The sequence below is a fragment of the Pseudochaenichthys georgianus genome, chromosome 14, assembly GCF_902827115.2.
Source record: "Pseudochaenichthys georgianus chromosome 14, fPseGeo1.2, whole genome shotgun sequence".
Lineage (NCBI taxonomy): Eukaryota > Metazoa > Chordata > Actinopteri > Perciformes > Channichthyidae > Pseudochaenichthys > Pseudochaenichthys georgianus.
The window spans coordinates 15,212,491-15,232,366 of NC_047516.1; the positions used below are offsets into that span (position 1 = coordinate 15,212,491).

Below are 19,876 nucleotides of genomic sequence, written 5' to 3' on the forward strand. Positions count from 1 at the left end.
GACCCCTACATTTCTCAAAGACATTTTACTTTCTTTATTAAATGCATCCAAACAAGGCAGCTAATTTCCCCCTGAAGCAATAAAGAGGAAGAGAGAACGATTCATAGAACGGAAGAGATGGATGCAAGCATTGAGAAGAAGGAGATAAAGTACGGATGGGAAAATAGTAACTTGTGACGGATGAGCAACAAAAACAGAGACGCGATTGGAGAGATTGATGGCCGGCTCAGAGAAGTAGAGCGTGGAGAAGGAGAGAGATGGGTGAGAAGAGTTGAAGCTGGCAGCAAAAGTGAGTGAGAGGTTGAGAGAGGAGGATGAAGAAGTAGAGGAAAGGTTCATCTCTCTCCCCCTCTTCGTCTCAATACCTCTCCTCCTCTAATTCTTTCTTTCTTGGCCAGTTGACAACTCAGTAGGAGTCAGACTACCATCTGTCTATTGGAGAGGAGTGAACAGCGCTACACCGACTTCTCCTCCTCCTCCTCCTCCTCCTCCCCCTCCTCCTCCTTATCTCCCTCAATTTCTCCTCCTTTCCCTCCTCTTCATGAAACTCTTCCTCTCCATTGTGACAGCATGTGAGAGAAAGAAAACCAGACAGAGCCAATTGACAGACAGGATACTAATACGCTAATATGCTAATCCTGCTTTGCACTTCTATGCTATCTGGGTTGGTTCATAGTGTACGTGTGTGTGCGTGCATTTGTGTGTGTGTGTGTGTGTGTGTGTGTGTGTGTGTGTGTGTGTGTGTGTGTGTGTGTGTGTGTGTGTGTGTGTGTGTGTGTGTGTGTGTGTGTGTGTGTGTGTGTGTGTGTGTGTGTGTGTGTGTGTGTGTGTGTGTGTGTGTGTGTGTGTGTGTGTGTGTGTGTGTGTGTGTGTGTGTGTGTGTGTGTGTGTGTGTGTGTGTGTGTGTGTGTGTGTGTGTGTGTGTGTGTGTGTGTGTGTGTGTGTGTGTGTGTGTGTGTGTGTGTGTGTGTGTGTGTGTGTGGTGTGTGTGTATGCATGTGAGGCAAGGCCTAGCCCCTGGGTAATAAAACAATACAAAGAGGGCTTTAGGCCTGCTGGGCGCGCAACAGCACTTGAATACCAAATCAGCCAGCAGAGATCACTGGGGGAAAGGTGTGTGTGTGTGTGTGTGTGTGTGTGTGTGTGTGTGTGTGTGTGTGTGTGTGTGTGTGTGTGTGTGTGTGTGTGTGTGTGTGTGTGTGCGTGCGTGCGTGCGTGCGTGCGTGCGTGCGTGCGTGCGTGCGTGCGTGCGTGCGTGCGTGCGTGCGTGCGTGTGTGTGTGTGTGTGTGTGACCTAGCATTACTATACTTGTGGGGACCTAAATCTGTTTACATAGTCACGTGTGGGGACTCGCCTCCCTTATGGGGACAAATTGGAGGTCCCCATGAGGGGAATCATTAATTGTAGGGTGTAGGTTAGGATAAGTCTCCAGGAAATGCATGTAAGTCAAGGTAATGTCCCCTGAAGTGATGTATACATGGTAGGTGTGTGTGTGTGTGTGTGTGTGTGTGTGTGTGTGTGTGTGTGTGTGTGTGTGTGTGTGTGTGTGTGTGTGAGTGCGTGCGTGCGTGCGTGCGTGCGTGTGTGTGTGTGTGTGTGTGTGTGTGTGTGTGTGTGTGTGTGTGTGTGTGTGTGTGTGTGTGTGTGTGTGTGTGTGTGTGTGTGTGTGTGTGTGTGTGTGTGTGTGTGTGTGTGTGTGTGTGTGAAGCAGTAAGACAGATAGCAGGAAGCAGCCTTGTTTTTCCAGTGGTGACCGTTGTTCGCTAACTCCTGCTTCTAAAAGTAGGAGAGCAACTTCACAACAGCTCCGGGCACAGATGGATGAGTTTCTAAAAAAAGAGAGGGAGATTGAGGATGGGCGGGGGGTGCATGAAAAAGCAAACAAAACGGGGGTTTAAAAAAAGATATAGAGTATGGAGTGCCGTAGAAAGGATTTTACAGTTAAAACGCCTTTTTTTACCAGTTTCACTTCTCTGTTGGGCGACACACCCGTACGCACCCATCGCTGTATTTCCCCTCTCTATCTCACCCTTGTCTGTCAGCCAGCCCTTGCCTTAATGGACCATACACACAATTACTACTGATTAATACACCACTTAACATTTTGACCCCACTCAGGCAACACACACACATACACACCACTTAACATGCTGGCCTTGCGCTGGTATCATTGGCTTCTCAGGTACCCAGCATGCCGCAGGGCAGCCCCGCTGAGACCACTGCTGTCTGAAGTGGGGAATCAAAGCGTGTGCGTGTGTGTGTGTGTGTGTGTGTGTGTGTGTGTGTGTGTGTGTGTGTGTTGTGTGTGTGTGTGTGTGTGTGTGTGGTGTGTGTGTGTGTGTGTGTGTGTGTGTGTGTGTGTGTGTGTGTGTGTGTGTGTGTGTGTGTGTGTGTGTGTGTGGTGTGTGTGTGTGTGTGTGTGTGTGTGTGTGTGTGTGTGTGTGTGTGTGTGTGTGTGTGTGTGTGTGTGTGTGTGTGTGTGTGTGTGTGTGTGTGTGTGGGTGTGTGTGTACTGGGTGTGTGTGTGGGTGTGTGTGGGTGTGTGTGGTGGCAGTGCCAGCTCCCTGAGGGACGGCCATCCAGTGCATGTCCTCAGGGAGCCTCAACACTTTAGGAATGGCACTACAGCGAGGGGCCCAGAAGAGATGGGGAGAGAGAGCGAGAGAGAGAGAGAGAGAGAGAGAGAGAGAGAGAGAGAGAGAGAGAGAGAGAGAGGGGGGGGGGGGAGAGAGGAGGTCGATTGGTGAACAGTGGGGCCTGATCATCATCAAGGGCCCCAGAGGGAGGATTGACTGTTATCTGTGAAAGGTGGATAAAAGATTGAGAGTGTTATGAAGAGGGGCGCGTGAAAAGCTGTCAAGGTGTCACTGCATTACAAATGAACTCGAGAGCTGAACTACAGTCAAACTCATTTTGATGCTGGCAAAAATATTATATTTCATGGGAATGGGTTTGTGAGGAGAGGAGTTTAAGGAACCCGAAGAAAATGATGTTGAACACTGGGTAATGTAGTATTCTGACCTGGAGACTTTGAATCAACGACAGCTATTCAATTAATTGTGTTTCTAAAATAAAACAATGTAAACCTGCAATTATAGTTTTTTGTTGTGTTTAGGAGACTCATGTGGCAGCTTAAAACATTTTGCTGAAATGTAAAGTTGTACTTCGATATGGCTATGTTTACCAGAGAGGAGCGTAATGTGTCTGTGTGTTGTTTGGTGCAGAACAGGGACTGTGAAGCCAGTAGCGCTTTCCAGTCAACCTAAACAGTAAGGACAGCAAAACAATTAGCCGTAAATGGTAATAAAGCTGCTTAAATACAAGGAAAGCAGCAGATTTTAGTTATACGTCCTGGTAGGATAAGTGACTTGTTTTTTAATTGTGTACACATTCTCATTCATTGAAAATAACATTTTTAAAATTACGTGTAATGTCACAAAATGTTGCCATGACACAAATGTTTTTGCTGAATGTCTCTACTGCAACAAGAGTGTTGCAAAACTGTCTGCGAAATAGCAGACGGTGACAAATTAGTAGCAAAATCGTTGTTTGTGGGAATGTGAGATGTGAATGTTGGGAATCTGAAAATGAATCCTATGCTCTGATCCTGGTGACTCAAGAGCGCTATGTGCAGTGACACAGAGACGTGTTGGTCATATTGTGAACATTTGTAAACAGTATCACTATTCTCTGGACTGTTGTACATCACAAAACCACAACTAAAATGATTTTTCTTCTTCGACAGTGTGTCTCCGACAGAAGGTAAGCCTGCACTCTCTACAGTCCAAGACCTGAGCTGTAATGTCACCCAAACCAGCTACATTTTTGCAAACCATTCACCTCAATATGGTAAGATTGTCAAAGTGAGCCGAGAGCAGAAAGATAAAAGAACCAAAAGCAACTGAGGGAGTTAAATGATATAAAGAGAGCAGAAAAGGAAAGCCACATTACAGAGATAAAAGGTTTGAATGTGGCATAAAGGTAGCAGTGAGGGAGTTACAGATCAAGGTGTGCGAGGATCACAAGGGAGAGGCAGGGATGGTGTGACAGGGAAGGCTGGAGGGAGGGAGGGAGGGAGTCACAAATACAAATCAGAGGAGAAACACTGAGAAGGGTATTAATTATATTCAGGGCACTGATGTGAACACACCATGGGCCTGATGTTCCCGTGATGGATACATGAACATGCACATCACACAAACCCAAGGGGGTTACCTGGAGAGAGAAGTGTGATGGTGTGACAGCTCAGACACAACGTTTGTGTTTCTACTGAGTTGATGAATGCATGAGGCTGCAAGTTCCTAGAAGTGGAGGTCACTGGGGTTTCAATTGTGTGGGCAGAAAAAAATGACCCCTCCTAAAATGTTAGGAACTTCCTAACATTTTCTACACATATCAAGTGATTTCACATGAGTAGAATTAGACAAGGCAAGGCAAGGCAAGGCAAGGCAAGGCAAGGCAAGGCAAGGCAAGTTTATTTATATAGCACCTTTCAACACAAGGCAATTCAAAGTGCTTTACAAAAAAACGAAAGACATTAAGAAAATGGCATTTAAAATAAATAAACATTAAAAGAAAAAATACATGGATAAAAGTTACAGTGCAGTTTAAGATGTGAATAGTTCAATTAAAAGCAGCGGCAAAAAGAAAAGTCTTCAGTCTGGATGTAAAAGTAGTCAGAGTTGCAGCAGACCTGCAGGTTTATATATTTGGAGCATAATAACTGAACGCTGCTTCTCCATGTTTAGTTCTGACTCTGGGGACAGAAAGCTGACCAGTCCCTGAAGACCTGAGAGATCTGGATGGTTCATCATTTAGCAGGAGGTCAGAAATGTATTTTGGGCCTAAACCATTCAGTGCTTTATAAACCAGCAGCAGTATTTTGAAATCTATTCTTTGACACACAGGAAGCCAGTGTGAAGACTTCAGAACAGGAGTGATGTGATCCACTTTCTTAGTGTTGGTGAGGACTCGAGCAGCGGCGTTCTGAATCAGCTGCAGCTTTCTAATAGATTTTTCAGTGAGACCTGTGAAGACACCATTGCAGTAGTCGAGTCTACTGAAGATAAAAGCATGGACAAGTTTTTACCAAATCCTGCTGTGACATTAGTCTTTTAATCCTAGATATGTTCTTTAGGTGATAGTAGGCTGATTTAGTAACTGTTTTAATGTGACTGTTGAAACTCAGGTCAGAGTCCATGACTACACCTAGATTTCTGGCTCTCTGTTGTTTTGAACATTGCAGACTGAAGCTCAGCGCTAACTTGTATACGTTCTGACTTGGCTCCAAAAACCATTACCTCAGTTTTATCTTTGTTTAATTGGAGAAAGTTCTGACACATCCAGTCATTGATTTGTTCAATGCACTTACTCAGTGTTTGAATTGGAGCAAAGTCTCCTGGTGAAATGGTTACGTAATTAGCAATAAAGCAGTATAACAATACTCAATTAGTTTAACCAGCAACATACAGTTTAAAAAGTAAAAGGACATCAGTTGCCATTCAGTGGGTTGTATATATACACGTTTGATATATATCATACGAAGTAACTATAAGCTGTCAAACATTGAAGTAGAGAAAAAGGGCCCTCCTAAAACACTTAGTGTGGCACAGATTATTAATGACATGAGAAAGTGTTTTAATGAATCTGGCACATTTCAATATTTTCACACAAACTGTCTCTTCGTGTTTTTATATGTTGACCTAGAATAACATCTGCTCATAGCATATAAGCTAATAGTATATACAGGCATAGCCATATAAACATTTAAGACATCTACAGTTTAACAAGCATCAATTACAAATATGTGTTTCTTACTCACACAAGAACATGTTAAAGAAATATTAAGGTTGAATAAAAATCATGGGTTGAACACAGCTGATGAGTGACTGTGTTTTGAGTGAAGTGTCTGTGTGGAGTCCACTAATGAGATATTGACTCCATTGTGACTTTGGTACATTGTTTATCCCACTTATTTATTTATGAACAATTGATGTTTGTATTCAGCAGAGTTTTTTACAAATACACACAGTGAACGAGCGAGGAGGGGAGATCAATATGCAACGTTACCACAGGATGGTCTTTAATGTTATTTTCATTTGGAAAACACAAACCCTTTGTTTATTTCCATTTCCACAACCCTCATTCTCTTATGATTGATACCTCTCAGTATAGCTGTTACACCCCCATCCAAACACACACACACACACACACACACACACACGCTTCTCTCTCCTGGCTGTGTCAGCAGCAGTACTTGAGCCTTTGTGTCTCCTTCCTATCATCTTGTTAAAAATTAAAGTGATTCTACTCTCCTCCATCTTTCTCTCTCTCTCTAATGCTAATCTGTTCCCTGTTGGACCCGTATGCAGATGAGACGCAAATACAGCAGAGCCTGATGAATAGTGATGAGGCTACAACACACACACACACACACACACACACACACACACGTACACACACACCTGAGCAGCCTTGGAATGCCCTGTGATTTACCTGTCTGCCTGTCAATCAAAGCACTGACCGAGTGCAGGAGGGTTTGTGTGTCTCTGTGTGTGTGTCCCTAAAATCACTCATTAAACTGTGAAATTTAAGTTAGAGTATATTATAAAAATCTATTTTCTAAATATAATTTCATCAGAGCAAGCTATTATCTTTTGTCTGATAGTAGATTTTAGTTACAGACTGATTTTAGAATTGATTTTCCCTTGTCTGTAACCTAAAAATGTTTGTATATCTTAATGTACCTTTATAAACAAACAAGCAAGAAATCAAACATTTATTTATATAAAAAAATCGAATATTATTGAAACCAATAGTTTTCCGAATACAAAAAGAGGAAAAATAAAATAAAAAAAAGCAGACTAGTGAAAGGCGTAGCAAAAAAGAAAAAGTTTCAGTTTAGTTTTAAACAACAGTTTATCTTACAATTTTTTATTTGTATTATATTATAACAGTTGAGATAACAGATAACCCAAGAAGTGAAAACCTGACATGGTGTGAGTTTTCATGGGAGCACATATGGACTAGATGTTTTCATACGCTTATTAGTCAGTTTATATGAAGATATGTCAACCTTGAACCTCTAATGTGTTTTCCCTCTAAACATTGTTTCCCCCTCTGAATGTCTTACACTGGGGGTGGGGTTTCCTCTTTGTCCCGCTGGTAGATGTATGGTTTCCTGCATTAGTGACCCGGGTGTGAATCGGCTCTATTACAGACACAGGCAGGCAGGAAACAGAAGTAACAGAAAACCCTCCAGGGTCAACATGTGCCAGAATTTGAATCTCTGCTGTCACATTTAATATTATATTATGTGAAAATAAAAACAGACATGGGTGCATGGTGGGTGTAAAGATCATCATCATCAGCAAGGATCAAACAAACTAGACAATTATTATGCTGAAAAAAAACATGTTTCTTAAATATTTCTTGCACATTTTCTGCTAAAATCCAAAATGCAACGATAAAATCTCATTGAATTTTTGGCAAGAGAACCATGGTGATGCTCACATCCTGGTGGGCGGCAACAATACGTCCTATTACTGCATTCATCTATCGCCTCCGCTGAATATATAATATACTGCATAATAGCAAACTGCTGCTACTAATCACAAGCATACATATACTCACACACAGCTGCAGTGTAGGCTGTTTCCTGTATTCCGTTCTCAGCGTGTCCACATTACTGTTCCATCTGCACAGGCATTTCCTGTCCGACCTTGAAATCAGGCCCTCACCCACGACCACCATCACTTCACACACAGACACACTCTTCCCCCATTTCCCAACATACTCTGCTTTTGAAGAGAACACATCCTTTTGCCATAACATGTACAAATCCATTCACATACTCATCCATTGTCCGAACACACATATCTGAAAACACCCAAGCAAAACAACTTCCATTCAAGCACTGACAAGAGTCCAAATTAAAGAGCGACACCAGTGGAAGATAAATACGTAAATGCCTCGAACCTGTAATTATCAGTTATGAAAAATAAAAGTATTGGATATTGTTTTCCTGACTGGAGATACAGCACAAACTTTAACTTTACGAGCACCCACAGTTACTCTAATCTGCCACTTTCACACCGGGGAGCCGTGATGTCATCAATCAGCAGCCCGGCGCTCGAGCTTCACCCAACACACCACATGTGTTTTTATTCAGCAGGAAAGTTATAGCAGAAAAGGTTAGGTCACAGATAGTTTACAATAATATTATTCATGTAAAGGAAAGTGGAAACGATCCCTGCATGTGACTTCACTCTATTTACTCAAGCATGCCCTGAATACATTCATATCACCAGCCAGCAAAACTCAACACGTACACATTACACATTAATTGCATGAACTGGATTTCATAAGGTGATGGAAAGAAACCCAAAGCCAAAGTGAGACAATTAGCAAGGATTTAAAATAACAACTGAGGGCCTGAGGCGTAGTGTTAAAGCAGAGGAGACATAATGAGAGTCAGAGTTATGATTCCAACTCACAGCAGAAACAGAGACACTGTTGTAGTGTTCAAATACCCAATGCCAAATAGTTACAGCTCTTGGATTGGCATTCTGGTTGTAGTTTTTACTGCTTACTTGATGAGGAAAATATTGATTAAATTACGGCACTTACATTTTGGAATAGGCTTTCTGTAAATGTTCTGCTGTTGGCTATGATTTAAGACCAGAGGCAGGACAAATGGATGGATGAAAACCATAAACTGCTATTTTTGATTAACAAATCTGTGTTTTCCAAAAATGGGTGCAGAGTATGTGTGTTCTACTTGTATTTATCACAGTGTGGGGACATCAGTTTGTTTACACAGTGACATTATGGGGACTCGCTTCCCATTAGGGGTCCAGTCCCTACAAGGTGCGTCTCCAGGGGATTAATATAATGCAACAACCTCCTTAGTGATCAAATCAAGTCTGTATGCGAGTGTTAGAGTAATAGTTTCTGTGTGAAAAGGAGACACATCATCAGACACGCAGGATACAGCACCGCACTTCCCACGGGACAATTCAGAAGTTGCAAAGGAGAGAGAGAGATGTGGAACATTCACACGGCTGTGGTCTAACTCAAATAAACGGTTGACACCACAGGCAAAAAAAATCCCATTTTTGATGTTGATAAACCTGACTGCATTCTTAAATAATGTCTAGTTTTAAATGCATTTTGGGCTTCTTCACTCCAGCTGCAGAAAATCTACATGTGTTCAATGCCATCCATCATTGATCATTGACTGAAATGCCTGCCAACTGCCAGCTTGGCTAACAACTGTATTGATAAGAAGCTAACACTGGTTAACCATATCAAGTCTCTGCGGCCAATTCATCATTCACTGCGGGTTTAGGAGGAGCCCGTTGCGTCCAGAGTCTTATTAATAAGAAACCATAATGGGCTGCCTTGGATGTATACAGAAGCTGCAATGTCCTGTTTTGGATTCAAAATAAAATACCCTGATTTACAACTGAGCATGTTCAAAACAAATGTATGCGAGTAGTTATATTATTAGTAAGTAATGAGCTTAAAATGGTGCCCTACTCTCTCCAAGGACCACATCGTACACAAACAAAACAAGAATGATGATCAAGAAACTCAACTGCCTTGCTCAAGGACTTCTCAATAACAGTAGCTGAAGGTAAAGGTAGTGTACCTTCATCTGTTCTCCCATCCCTGTATCTTTAATATTCAAACCTCATCATCAACAACTCACTTCTAGTGTAATGTATCTACTGCTGGCCCTTTAAGCTGGTCAAACTTTGTTTCAATGTTTTCACTAACCCACACACAAATATATAATATAATAATATAAACACACCCATTTCCTGAAAGAATCAACCTTATGTCATGTTCCCAGTGGACTGGAGCATCTGCAGCAAATCAACCTCGCCTTCATTTCAACTCCCTCTTTCCCCTCTAAACCCACCCACTTGCTTCCTTCATTTTGTTGTTGCATTTTTCAGTAATTAAGATCAACTGTAACAGGCCAAAAATGAACTTCTTCTATCTTTGCAACAAAACACGCAGTCATTGGCTCTTAATGTTTGCCGACGTGCACAGGTGCTTGTCCTCAGCCTGTGGAAGCCGTTTCAATGCTGCTCAAAAACCCCCACTAGAAAAAAGAGAGAAAATTCCATCAATGCTTTTCGCATAACTTCATTAGAACCCTACTCTTTTACCATTAGGTGGACTCCTTTTGATCCGGGTCACCAAATGTTTATGTACATGTGTGCAGTTGTGTGTTTTCCTTTACAGAGGCAAGAATGTGTGTCTTGTCCTCGAGCTGCCTTCTCCTCCTGGGGCCAACTATCCAGGTGTTGAAGTATTTTCTCTGTTCTAATAAGATTCAATTTGGCTATTAAAAAAACAGCTGCTTTTAGGTCTGTGGTACATGGTCAGCAAAGTCTATTGAGTATGTGTGTGGGAAAGAGAGAGCAGATACATTAGTATTGACTTGTGGTCAGAACCACCAATTGACATGACTCTTTTGGCACCATACTGCTCTAGTTCTCACACTGGAAGTCCCCCCTCTCCTTGTGCTCAGTGTTAATGGAGCAGGACCTGTCGATGCTTCGCAGCGGACACATCTACTCGCTGGAATTTCCCATGGCTGATCATCATCTTTGGTCACGGGCGCCTTCCAACCCGCCATCTCGCCCACTCTCCATCCCAACGCAACAAAACAAATCAAACAACTCACAGTTTCCCATTATGCTCTCCTCTCTGCCTGTCAGCATCTGGTTCCAATCAGCTGTGTGTGTGTGTGTGTGTGTGTGTGTGTGTGTGTGTGTGTGTGTGTGTGTGTGGTGTGTGTGTGTGTGTGTGTGTGTGTGTGTGTGTGTGTGTGTGTGTGTGTGTGTGTGTGTGTGTGTTGTGTGTGTGTGTGTGTGTGTGTGTGTGTGTGTGTGTGTGTGTGTGTGTGTGTGTGTGTGTATGTGTGTGTGTGTGTGTGTGTGTGTGTGTGTGTGTGTGTGTGTGTGTGTGTGTGTGTGTGTGTGTGTGTGTGTGTGTGTGTGTGTGGTGTGTGTGTGTGTGTGTGTGTGTGTGTGTGTGTGTGTGTTTTATTTTCCATACATGTTCTCCTAAGATACAAAGCTCTTTGTCCAAACTCTTTCTCCATCTCTCTGGCTCCTCCTTCCTCTCACGCCCTCTCCATCTTCCATCTCTCCCTCTCCCTCTCTCTATTTTAGTCTTGCTTTTCTTGGCGGCAAGTCAGACCTCAGGCAGACCTAGAGGTCTTTTTCCCAAGCGATCTCCAGGGTGGACTCCAGGGAACAGTACACACACACACACACACTCACACACACACACACATTCACATGCTCGGTCCATTTCCTCCTCCGTCTCTGCTCCTATCCCATATCTTTCTCTGTCTGCACCTCCTTGTTGACTCGTACATTATTGTTGTATTAATGTTAAACTGTGTTGCAGTCAGAGCTTATTGAAAAACAGAGAACACACTGTTCAAAATCAAGTGTCATGTTCTTGGCCCGGCTAAACTCTCTTCAGCACGTACACCCATTTGTACTTTACATGCTGTGTGTGTGTTTTAAAGCTTTATTTACCCAGGTTAGTCCCACTGGGATTAGGGATCTCGTTTACAAGGGAGATCTGGTCGAGAATTCAGCAGCACATTTAGTTAGACAGAAAAACTGCACAAATGCACAAGGTTAAACTAGTGCCATAGCTTCTGATTTAAATCAAGATTGGATAACGCTGAAGGATTATTATCAATTAATAACAAGATTTGTGCTGTATCCTTTATTCAAACCTGCAAAAGAGGTATTTTAAAAGAAACAAAATGATTGAGCTCATTTTCATTCTAAGTGGCAATGAGTGGTAAAGATCATAAACACTGTGTGGACATATTGTTACCAGAAGAAGTCATGCATTTAAACGTCATACTTGTAAAAGCATCCAAATTGTAATAAGTGATTACCCATGATGCACAATGACCCATAATACCGGCAAAAATATATATATTAGTAAAGTGCATAAAATAAATGCATTGTAAATTATTTGTAATATTGTGTTTGTATTTATAGTTGAGGAACTAAAGTAAAACAAATGTGTGTTTGCTTCCACTTTAATTGTAACAGTATAAAGTAACACAACTTTTAAATACTCAAGAAAAGTAAAAACTACCTTAAAATGTTACTCAAATATAGTTTCCATTGCTTCCTGCAAGCAATATTGAGTCTGAAACGTCATAACATTTTCAAGGTTTCAAAATGTAACTTTTAGTCCTTATTTTTCTATTGTGACATAACTGATATCTATTATCTAAAGTTTACAACTAACAGAGGCAACAGCAGGATGACACTGCCCTCTAGTGGTGAGGCAGACTGAAGACCACGTTTGAGGAGTTTGTGAGGAGCAGGGAGTTGATGGTTTGGGGAAATGTTTTCTTTTATTAAAAAAAAAAGAAACGGTCACTTTTCTGCCATTAATACTTCTACTCGTGGTTCACTTGAGAGTTACTTTAGGGGTGACACTGGAGGAAGAAGTATTTAAATAACTCCTGTTGATCAAAAGGGTCCATTTTAAACAACAATGAAAACCAGAGATTATCAAAGCAACTTTTTATAGGCACTGGTTAACAACATTTATGACATCTCTGTTAATGGTAAGCTGGCTGGCATTGGGGAAGGTTGGAGAAGAGGTGAAAGGGTAAAAGGGGTGATAGCATTTAGGAAGTGATATCCTCTTTTCTTCCTTTCTGTCTTCTCTCTTTTCTTCCTTTCCTCATTTTCTTTCTCCTCTTTCTTCAATCTGTCCTTTCTCTCTTTCTCTTCTCGCTCTTCTCTCTCCTTCATCCTCTTCTCTGCCTCCTTCTTTGCCTTTTCTTCCTCCTTCTTCATCCTAGCCTTCTCTTTGTCCGTTTTTGCAGCAAGCTCCTGAAAAGACAGAGACAACATGAAAGATGACATCTGATCTGAAACCAACTGTTACAAATAAACATGTTATGATTTAAATCAGAATGATCAGCTGATGAGGCGCACCTGCAGTTGAGCATTTCTCTGGTTCAGGAGCTGCATCTCGTCCCTCATCTCCCTCTCCTTGTTGAGCCACTCCTCTTCCTTGTTGAGCCACTCCTCCTCCACCTCTCTGCTCTGTTTCTGCTCAGATGTCTTAAGAATCTCCTTCGTTGCCAGCTCACACTCGATCTGACCCTCGAGGACTTTGTGTTGTGTCTGCCACTCTGTCTCTCTCTGGCGGGTCTCCTCCAGATGTTCCTCTTCCAGTGCCATCACTCCCTTTCTGTCACTGGTGATGGCCTCCTCCTTCTCCAGACTGGCAGCTTCTTCATTCTCTGTAACAAGCCGTCTGCTGTCTCTCTCTTTCTTTAACTCCATCACAGCTTTGTCAAAGGAGGGTTTCATCTCATTGAGCTGATGGTGCTGTTCCTTCCAGGCTTTTGTTGCCTTTTCAGTCTCCGTCTTATGGAATCGAAGACTTTCCTTCACTGAGTGGATGTACCTTCTGGCCAAAAACAGAGTTGAAACTAAATGTTCCTTTTCATCCAGCAGCATATTTTTGTCTAGCTCCCAACTGGCTCTCTGCTCCTTTAAAGCAGCATTTTCTGCTGCCAGCTCTGCTTTTGCAGCCTTGAATCCCAGAAGGACCTGTCTCAGAGCCTGCAGCGTTACGCTGAGAGCACATGTGGAGAACTGAAAGACACAAATATTCATGTGTCAGAAAAGTGAATGAAGTGTATCCATTTGCATCTTCTGTAAAAGAGCCCTTTATTTCATCCAGCAAAATAACATTACCATTATTATTTGCTTTAGCCAAAACATTGACATTCTCAATGTACTATAAAGTGAGAAAATTGTGTTTCTAAATTTCACCAAAATACAGTCATTAATTAGCAATGGGATAATTATCAGCATTCAACTGAACAGTGTTTACAAAAACAAACACACAACTTTATAATCTGTCAATTTAAAACTTTAATTTAAAGACTGTACAGATGGATATATTAATATAACTTGTTCATGTAAATTACAAATCAAAGAACTTTAAAGCTTCAGAAAAGATTAGGAAATTAAAGAAAACTAGAAAATCTTACCTCATCTTCTGAGCTGTCGCTTCTCTCCATCTCTGCTGACCACAGATAGTGCAGAGCTATTGGACTTGTAGTATTTTCTTGTAGTTCTGGGGTACTTTCCATGGATTCAGTCGTTTTTCTGAGATTTCCCTCAGTTGAAAGTCAGTTTGTAACTCACTGGAGGTTTTAATTCAACACAACAACAAGCTGCATTTTGAGTAGGGTTTAGAATGTAATGATGTCATGAGGCCTCAACATGTTGGAGATTCAAAACAAAACTTTATTTAGAACATTAATGTTCTTATTTACAAGAAGCATCTGGGATTATGCATTTGTATTCTGTTTTAGCTTATGACCCATGCTCTGCGACGATCTGTAACAAAGAAACATTAATATATAAAAAGGTTTGCTTTATGATTGAAACTAGGAATATAAACGTTGGGAAATTATCTAATTGAGATTTATTTGACTAATTTGACTTATTTGAATTCAATAATATATTCAAATGATCATGGTGAGCTTTTTTTTGTTGCAACAATAAGTACGAAACAAAAAGAATATTCTGAAGTCTGTAGAACACAATTAGTCTCAGCAGCATGTTTTATACATGACATATAATGCGTCATTATTGTGATTGTTTAGCCCTTATTTAAAAGCGGCCCCTTATGCTTATTTTTCTAACGCTAATATACTCCATTCAATGAATAACAAACCAGAGCAAACGTAGGCATTTGAAATGAAGTGTAATTACTGAAGCTGAACAATTTTCTACAACCCAAATCCAACATAATTGATATTTTAGGATAATCAGAAACACACTTAAACTGTAGACACACTGAAATAAAGGGAAAGCTGTTCAGGTCTATTTACAATGTAAATCAAAATGAGGAAAATAGGGAGGACAGAATCATCATTTTATTTTTCAACATTACAAAACAGCTCCAGCTCGCCTGCTCACCCCGGAGGTGTGCCACAGTTCTCATTAAATCAGGACTGTCCTAATTGGTTGCCATTGGGAACCAAAATGTGCACGTAGATACCTAGGCTTCCTCATCGTCACTTCCTGCCATGCTGCTGTCTGTAGATCCTGCTTCCTCTTCCTGTTTCGGTGGCTGTGGTTCTGTTTTTGGTTGTTGTTCAGGCTCTGTGGTGCTGGACGGTTCTGTGGGTTCTGTCGTGGTGGTGGTGGTGGTGTTGGAGGGGTTGGTGTCGGTGTTGGAGGGGTTGGTGTCGGTGTTGGAGGGGTTGGTGTCGGTGTTGGAGGGGTTGGTGTCGGTGTTGGTGTCGGTGTTGGAGATGTTGGTGTCGGTGTTGGAGGTGTTGGTGTCGGTGTTGGGGGTGGAGGTGTCGCCCTCTGCTGGCTTGGCCGTGTCGTTCTGCTGGCCCGGAGTGCCTCCCTCCAGGAAAGTAGACCAACCCTTTAGTCGCTCCTCTCGCTCACGGGTCGTCTCTTCCACCTGCACAATAAGAATTAGCATGAATGATGCAAATTCAATATCGCAAAAACTAAAATATCAAGTGACTGGTTCAAAAGAGAGATTACAGGCGGCCAGTAGAAAGAACCTTAATACGGCTACTGATAGACATTAATCCTACACAACCAGTCAAAGTTGGGTCAACCATTGTTCCATTTTTACATTACTTGCTGAAAAATCACACAAAACACCAGAGGGATTTTTGTGTACAATTTCTTTTTGAGATTGGCAAGTTTCTGAGAAATATGTATATATATATTTTTCTAGAACTACTCCTTGTCATTCCAGAAGTCACTGAGAAAAATGGGAAAACTAAAGTCTTGTTTGTGTTTAAGTGTTTATTTGAGCATGTGCAACAAATGTACCTTTTGTCTTTGTGCGTTAACAATCAGTTTATACAACTTTTTCTTAAATATACAAACTCTATCGTCATAGAGTTACCCTATACCCTTAACTCTTTCATGACATAATTTTCCTAGTCGTTTTGGGCTAAATCTGAAGTATTCAACTGATTCAGTATTGCACTTCCATAAAATTAGAAGGTTAATAAGAAAATAGACGCATAGTAAACAATATCCTACATTTTATTTACTAGTATGAGTGAATGAGCTTGCTCACTGTTTGTTTGTATATAACATTTGGTTCACCTGATAGTCTGTCGTTCCATCCCAAAGCAAAGCGACCAGCTGCCTCCCTCCGAACCAGCGCCCGTTGAACGACTCGATGCAGGCGTCGGCTTGTTCGGGCTCCTTATATGCGACGGATGCCACGCCGTCTGGGTGTCTCTGCATCACAAACACAACCATGCACCAGCTCCTTATGATGCCACTAACATCACATTCAAACCATCCTTTCTACCTTGACAACAAAACAGCACAAATGAATTAACTCACATCGAAGAGGATGACTTTCTTGACCTCCCCAAACTTCTCACACTCTGACCGCAGATCCTCACGATACTCATTCAACTCCAGCGGATCCTCCTACAAAGACCACAACAGAGACCAAAGAGATTAATACCCTGAATGGACACTGTGTGTGTGTGTGTGTGTGTGCGTGCGTGCGTGCGTGCGTGTGTGTCTTTCTCTCCTTACCTCAAAGTCACTGGGGTGGAACATGTTCCTAATTATGACCACTTTTTCATGCCTCTTCCTCACTTCTCCGTGCCTCTCTGGCCTCCAGTCCAGCTGTCTGCAAAGACAAAGACACAGACAGATTAACACTCTGTACCTTGTCTTCTCTAAATCCACTTCAGGAGGTTAAAATAAAAAAAAGAATAAGGAAGAAGAGTTTACTTCTGTTGCGCCTGCATCTTCTTCCTATACTCTTTGTTTTTCTTCTTCTTCTTGCTGACGTCATATTGGCCCTTTAGCTCAAAGTGTGCTGCCTCCACGTGCAGTCTGTAACCTCTGACCTCTGACTCGTCAATCAGACGCAATGCCAATGCCACCGACTCCTTCTGCAGAGAATCACAAAAACACACAATACTGTCACTTCACTGGAGTGTAATGCAATACTAACTAATAATTGAACCCTGCACTGTGACATTCAAAGCTTAATTAAAAGGTGGGGTAGGTAAGTTTGAGAAACCGGCTCGAGATACACTTTTTGTTATATTCCATGGAATGTTCTTAACATCCCGATAGCAATGAATATCTTAAGTGCTTTGACAAAAAATCCATAAAAAAATGTCATCTGTGGAAGCCGTAGTACTGTAAAAAGCACGACCAATCATTTTTAGCCGGCCCGGCTAAAATAACTGGATGTATAACTGGATAAATAACTGGATGTCTACCTGCCTGTCAGCCTTCCATCTGTGCACAAACTTATCTCGTGCCCTCATTGGTCATGTGCGCGTTTGTGTGTGTTGGAGGAGGGGCTCTGTGAGGAAGTGGCAGATTTTTTCCGGCTGTGTATTTTCAAATTCTAGCGCACTCGAGCTGGTTTCTCCAAAATTACCTACCCCACCTTTAAGTAGTGTATCGACATGGGTGTCTGGAACCTATATATGAAGCTTTAGGCAAGCAGAAGGACAGACAAACCTTGAGATAGCAGCAGAGGCCATCTCCCTTCAGATTTCCCTCTTTGTCCTTGTAGAGTTTCACCTTGTACTCTTCAGTGATGGGGTCCCTCATAACAATGCCGCACTTGGACATCATTTCAACAAACTCCTCATTGCTGACGTCAAGAGGCAGGCCTGAGGAGCAACGTATGAGGGGGGAAATCAGAGAGACAGTGAGATAGGATTAACAGTCAGGGACTCAGCCGTCTCATTGTTAAAGACACCAACCTGATACGTAGACATTAGTGTTTTTAGTGTCCTCGATATCGAACCATCCTACAAGCACAGAAAAGGGAAAAAACATTTATCATTATTTAGAATTGACATACAATATACACCAATGGCTATGTACAATTTGTTGATCCCCATTTGTGTGCTAGTTGCTGCCCTGGTTTTCTTTCTTCTTGTTGATGTCACTTTACCTTGTTCTGCTTTCCTTTTCTCCGCTTTCTGTTTGGCTTCTGTAGACTCCTCGTCTGGGTCCTGGTCCTCGGTAGCATCTGCTGGTTTCTTCTTTCCTGATGACTTGCTGTCTGTTTCTGGGGCTGCAGTGTTGGAGCTGCTCACTGCGATGTTGGCATCTGGAACTCCATCTTCATTGAAGCCATAGTTTGCCTGGTAGGCTGCAATGAAGTCCTCGGTTATCTAGAGAAAAGAAGCAAACCTTGTCAACTTCAACATGGAAACTGTCCCTAGGTCATACATGAAAGGATCTGCAAAAATAAGTGACATTTGCATGTAATGCTTCCTCTTGTGTGTTGGTTACCACAGATTAAGTGTATTGCCAACTGTGGACAGTGGCAAGTACAAGATGGTATGAAGGGAGCTTTGATATTTAGACTCAACATTTGTGTTGCTTTGACAAAGCACCCCAATCAGAGTATCACAGTATATTTGACTTGTCAGACAAACTTGCAAACAGCGGGTGTAACCCATAATCAATGTAGTCAAAATAATACATTTAAATTCAGCATCATATATGACACAGACTGCTGCAAATAAAAATAGTACAAATGAAAGATCTGAAGCTCAGGGACTGAGAACCTGCAAGGAACTAATATGATGTGTGAAAAGAAAAACTGGGAGATAAAGAAAAGTTCATACTTTAGGGAACCAAGCTTTCTTTTCTGGATCCCAGTCATACACAGTCCCATCCTCTGGGTCAATGTAGGTGTTGGCGTCAGAGCCATCTGCATTTCTACGGTCATACATTTCCTGCATCCGCAGCTGCTCCGTAAAGTCTTTGTTAGCAGTTGATGGCTCAGTCATCTGCAACAAAAATGTGAAATTATCCAGGTCAACAAGCCATTATATTTCAGCATTAATACCCATTATGCCCCCAATGTGGCAACAGTGAAGTATTGTTGATTTAAAAGAAAAACAAAATACTATGTATGGTTTAACATTAACATTAATATGCAAAAGGCCAAAGCAGCATAGTAAACGCATGTGTGCCACAGTTCTGGACCAGTGCTGTAAAATAATCAATAAATTACTGAACTTATTCTATGATATATTTCAACAGCCTGATTCCACAATGGCCACAACAACAAATATGTTGTACACAACAGATAATATGTTGCTACTTGCACTGTCACAGCCTGGTCAGTCATTCCCTTATATTCATTGCACTGATTATTGAGAACTGACAGCTTGAAACGGTGTCAGCAAGTTATTTAACACATGTTAGGAGAGCTTGGCCTTGGTTAAAAGGCTGTTAAGATTCAATTCACATCTGGATAATCTATTTGTGCAAATGTTTTAACATCTTTATTCAAGATTCAAAGGCTTTATCGTAATATGCACAGTAGCAATAGTGTAGTTATGGCAATGAAATGTTTAAGTCCCACGCTCCAGCAATGCAACATATTAAATACTGTACAGTGGTAGTAATTCATGTGTGAGATGCAAACAGATCAATGCTTTGGAGTTATGAAGGCACTTAACAGAGCCCATGCTTATTATAATTACATAAAAAATGAATAAAATGTAAATGAAAAAAACGTGTTCTTCTGCTTCTGAAGTAACGTAAGAATGTAGTTGATGTTAGCAAACATAGCTAGTTAGCTTTCGTTACCTTTTACAACAATAGTCCAGGCGATCTAAAAAAACTGGTAGGTGTGACGGTTAACAGAACAGACTCTCGCCGTGTATATACCCAAATATAAAAACACACTCGGTCTGTGTGTTTGATTTTTTATTCAAGATGAACGTTAATCGCTCCGCGCTAACTAACATTCACCCTGCAGCACTCTGGATTCAATGAAGTACTTCCGATGTCAATGTTC

General features: G+C 41.6%; 2 protein-coding genes across 2 annotated transcripts; both read right to left on the minus strand.

The window, feature by feature from the left end:
• Window positions 1-12,567: 12,567 nt before the first annotated feature.
• Window positions 12,568-14,277, minus strand: LOC117458616 (uncharacterized). The gene is made up of 3 exons (XM_034099208.2): window positions 14,073-14,277; window positions 13,003-13,671; window positions 12,568-12,897 (listed from the first exon to the last, which is right to left on the minus strand). The coding sequence occupies exons 1-3, from the start codon at window positions 14,172-14,174 to the stop codon at window positions 12,607-12,609; spliced, it is 1,062 nt and encodes a 353-aa protein (XP_033955099.1). The 5' UTR covers window positions 14,175-14,277; the 3' UTR covers window positions 12,568-12,606.
• A 498-nt stretch (window positions 14,278-14,775) lies between these two features.
• On the minus strand, window positions 14,776-19,839 carry htatsf1 (HIV-1 Tat specific factor 1). Its single transcript, XM_034098658.1, has 10 exons — window positions 19,666-19,839; window positions 18,693-18,857; window positions 18,011-18,233; window positions 17,817-17,864; window positions 17,569-17,723; window positions 16,822-16,985; window positions 16,621-16,717; window positions 16,420-16,509; window positions 16,174-16,311; window positions 14,776-15,508 (listed from the first exon to the last, which is right to left on the minus strand). Exons 2-10 carry the CDS (start codon window positions 18,855-18,857, stop codon window positions 15,092-15,094), a joined length of 1,497 nt encoding a protein of 498 aa, XP_033954549.1. The 5' UTR covers window positions 19,666-19,839; the 3' UTR covers window positions 14,776-15,091.
• Window positions 19,840-19,876: the final 37 nt, after the last annotated feature.

Coding starts and splice junctions, on each gene's coding strand:
- LOC117458616 (XM_034099208.2), bottom strand. CDS start 14,174: ATGGAAAGTACCCCAGAACTACAAGAAAATACTACAAGTCCAATAGCT. Junction 13,672..14,072: donor GCGACAGCTCAGAAGATGAG/GTAAGATTTTCT, acceptor TGTGTCTTTCAG/TTCTCCACATGTGCTCTCAG. Junction 12,898..13,002: donor AGAGAAATGCTCAACTGCAG/GTGCGCCTCATC, acceptor CTGTCTTTTCAG/GAGCTTGCTGCAAAAACGGA.
- htatsf1 (XM_034098658.1), bottom strand. CDS start 18,857: ATGACTGAGCCATCAACTGCTAACAAAGACTTTACGGAGCAGCTGCGG. Junction 17,865..18,010: donor GAAAAGGAAAGCAGAACAAG/GTAAAGTGACAT, acceptor CTGTGCTTGTAG/GATGGTTCGATATCGAGGAC. Junction 17,724..17,816: donor CACTAATGTCTACGTATCAG/GTTGGTGTCTTT, acceptor GTTGCTCCTCAG/GCCTGCCTCTTGACGTCAGC.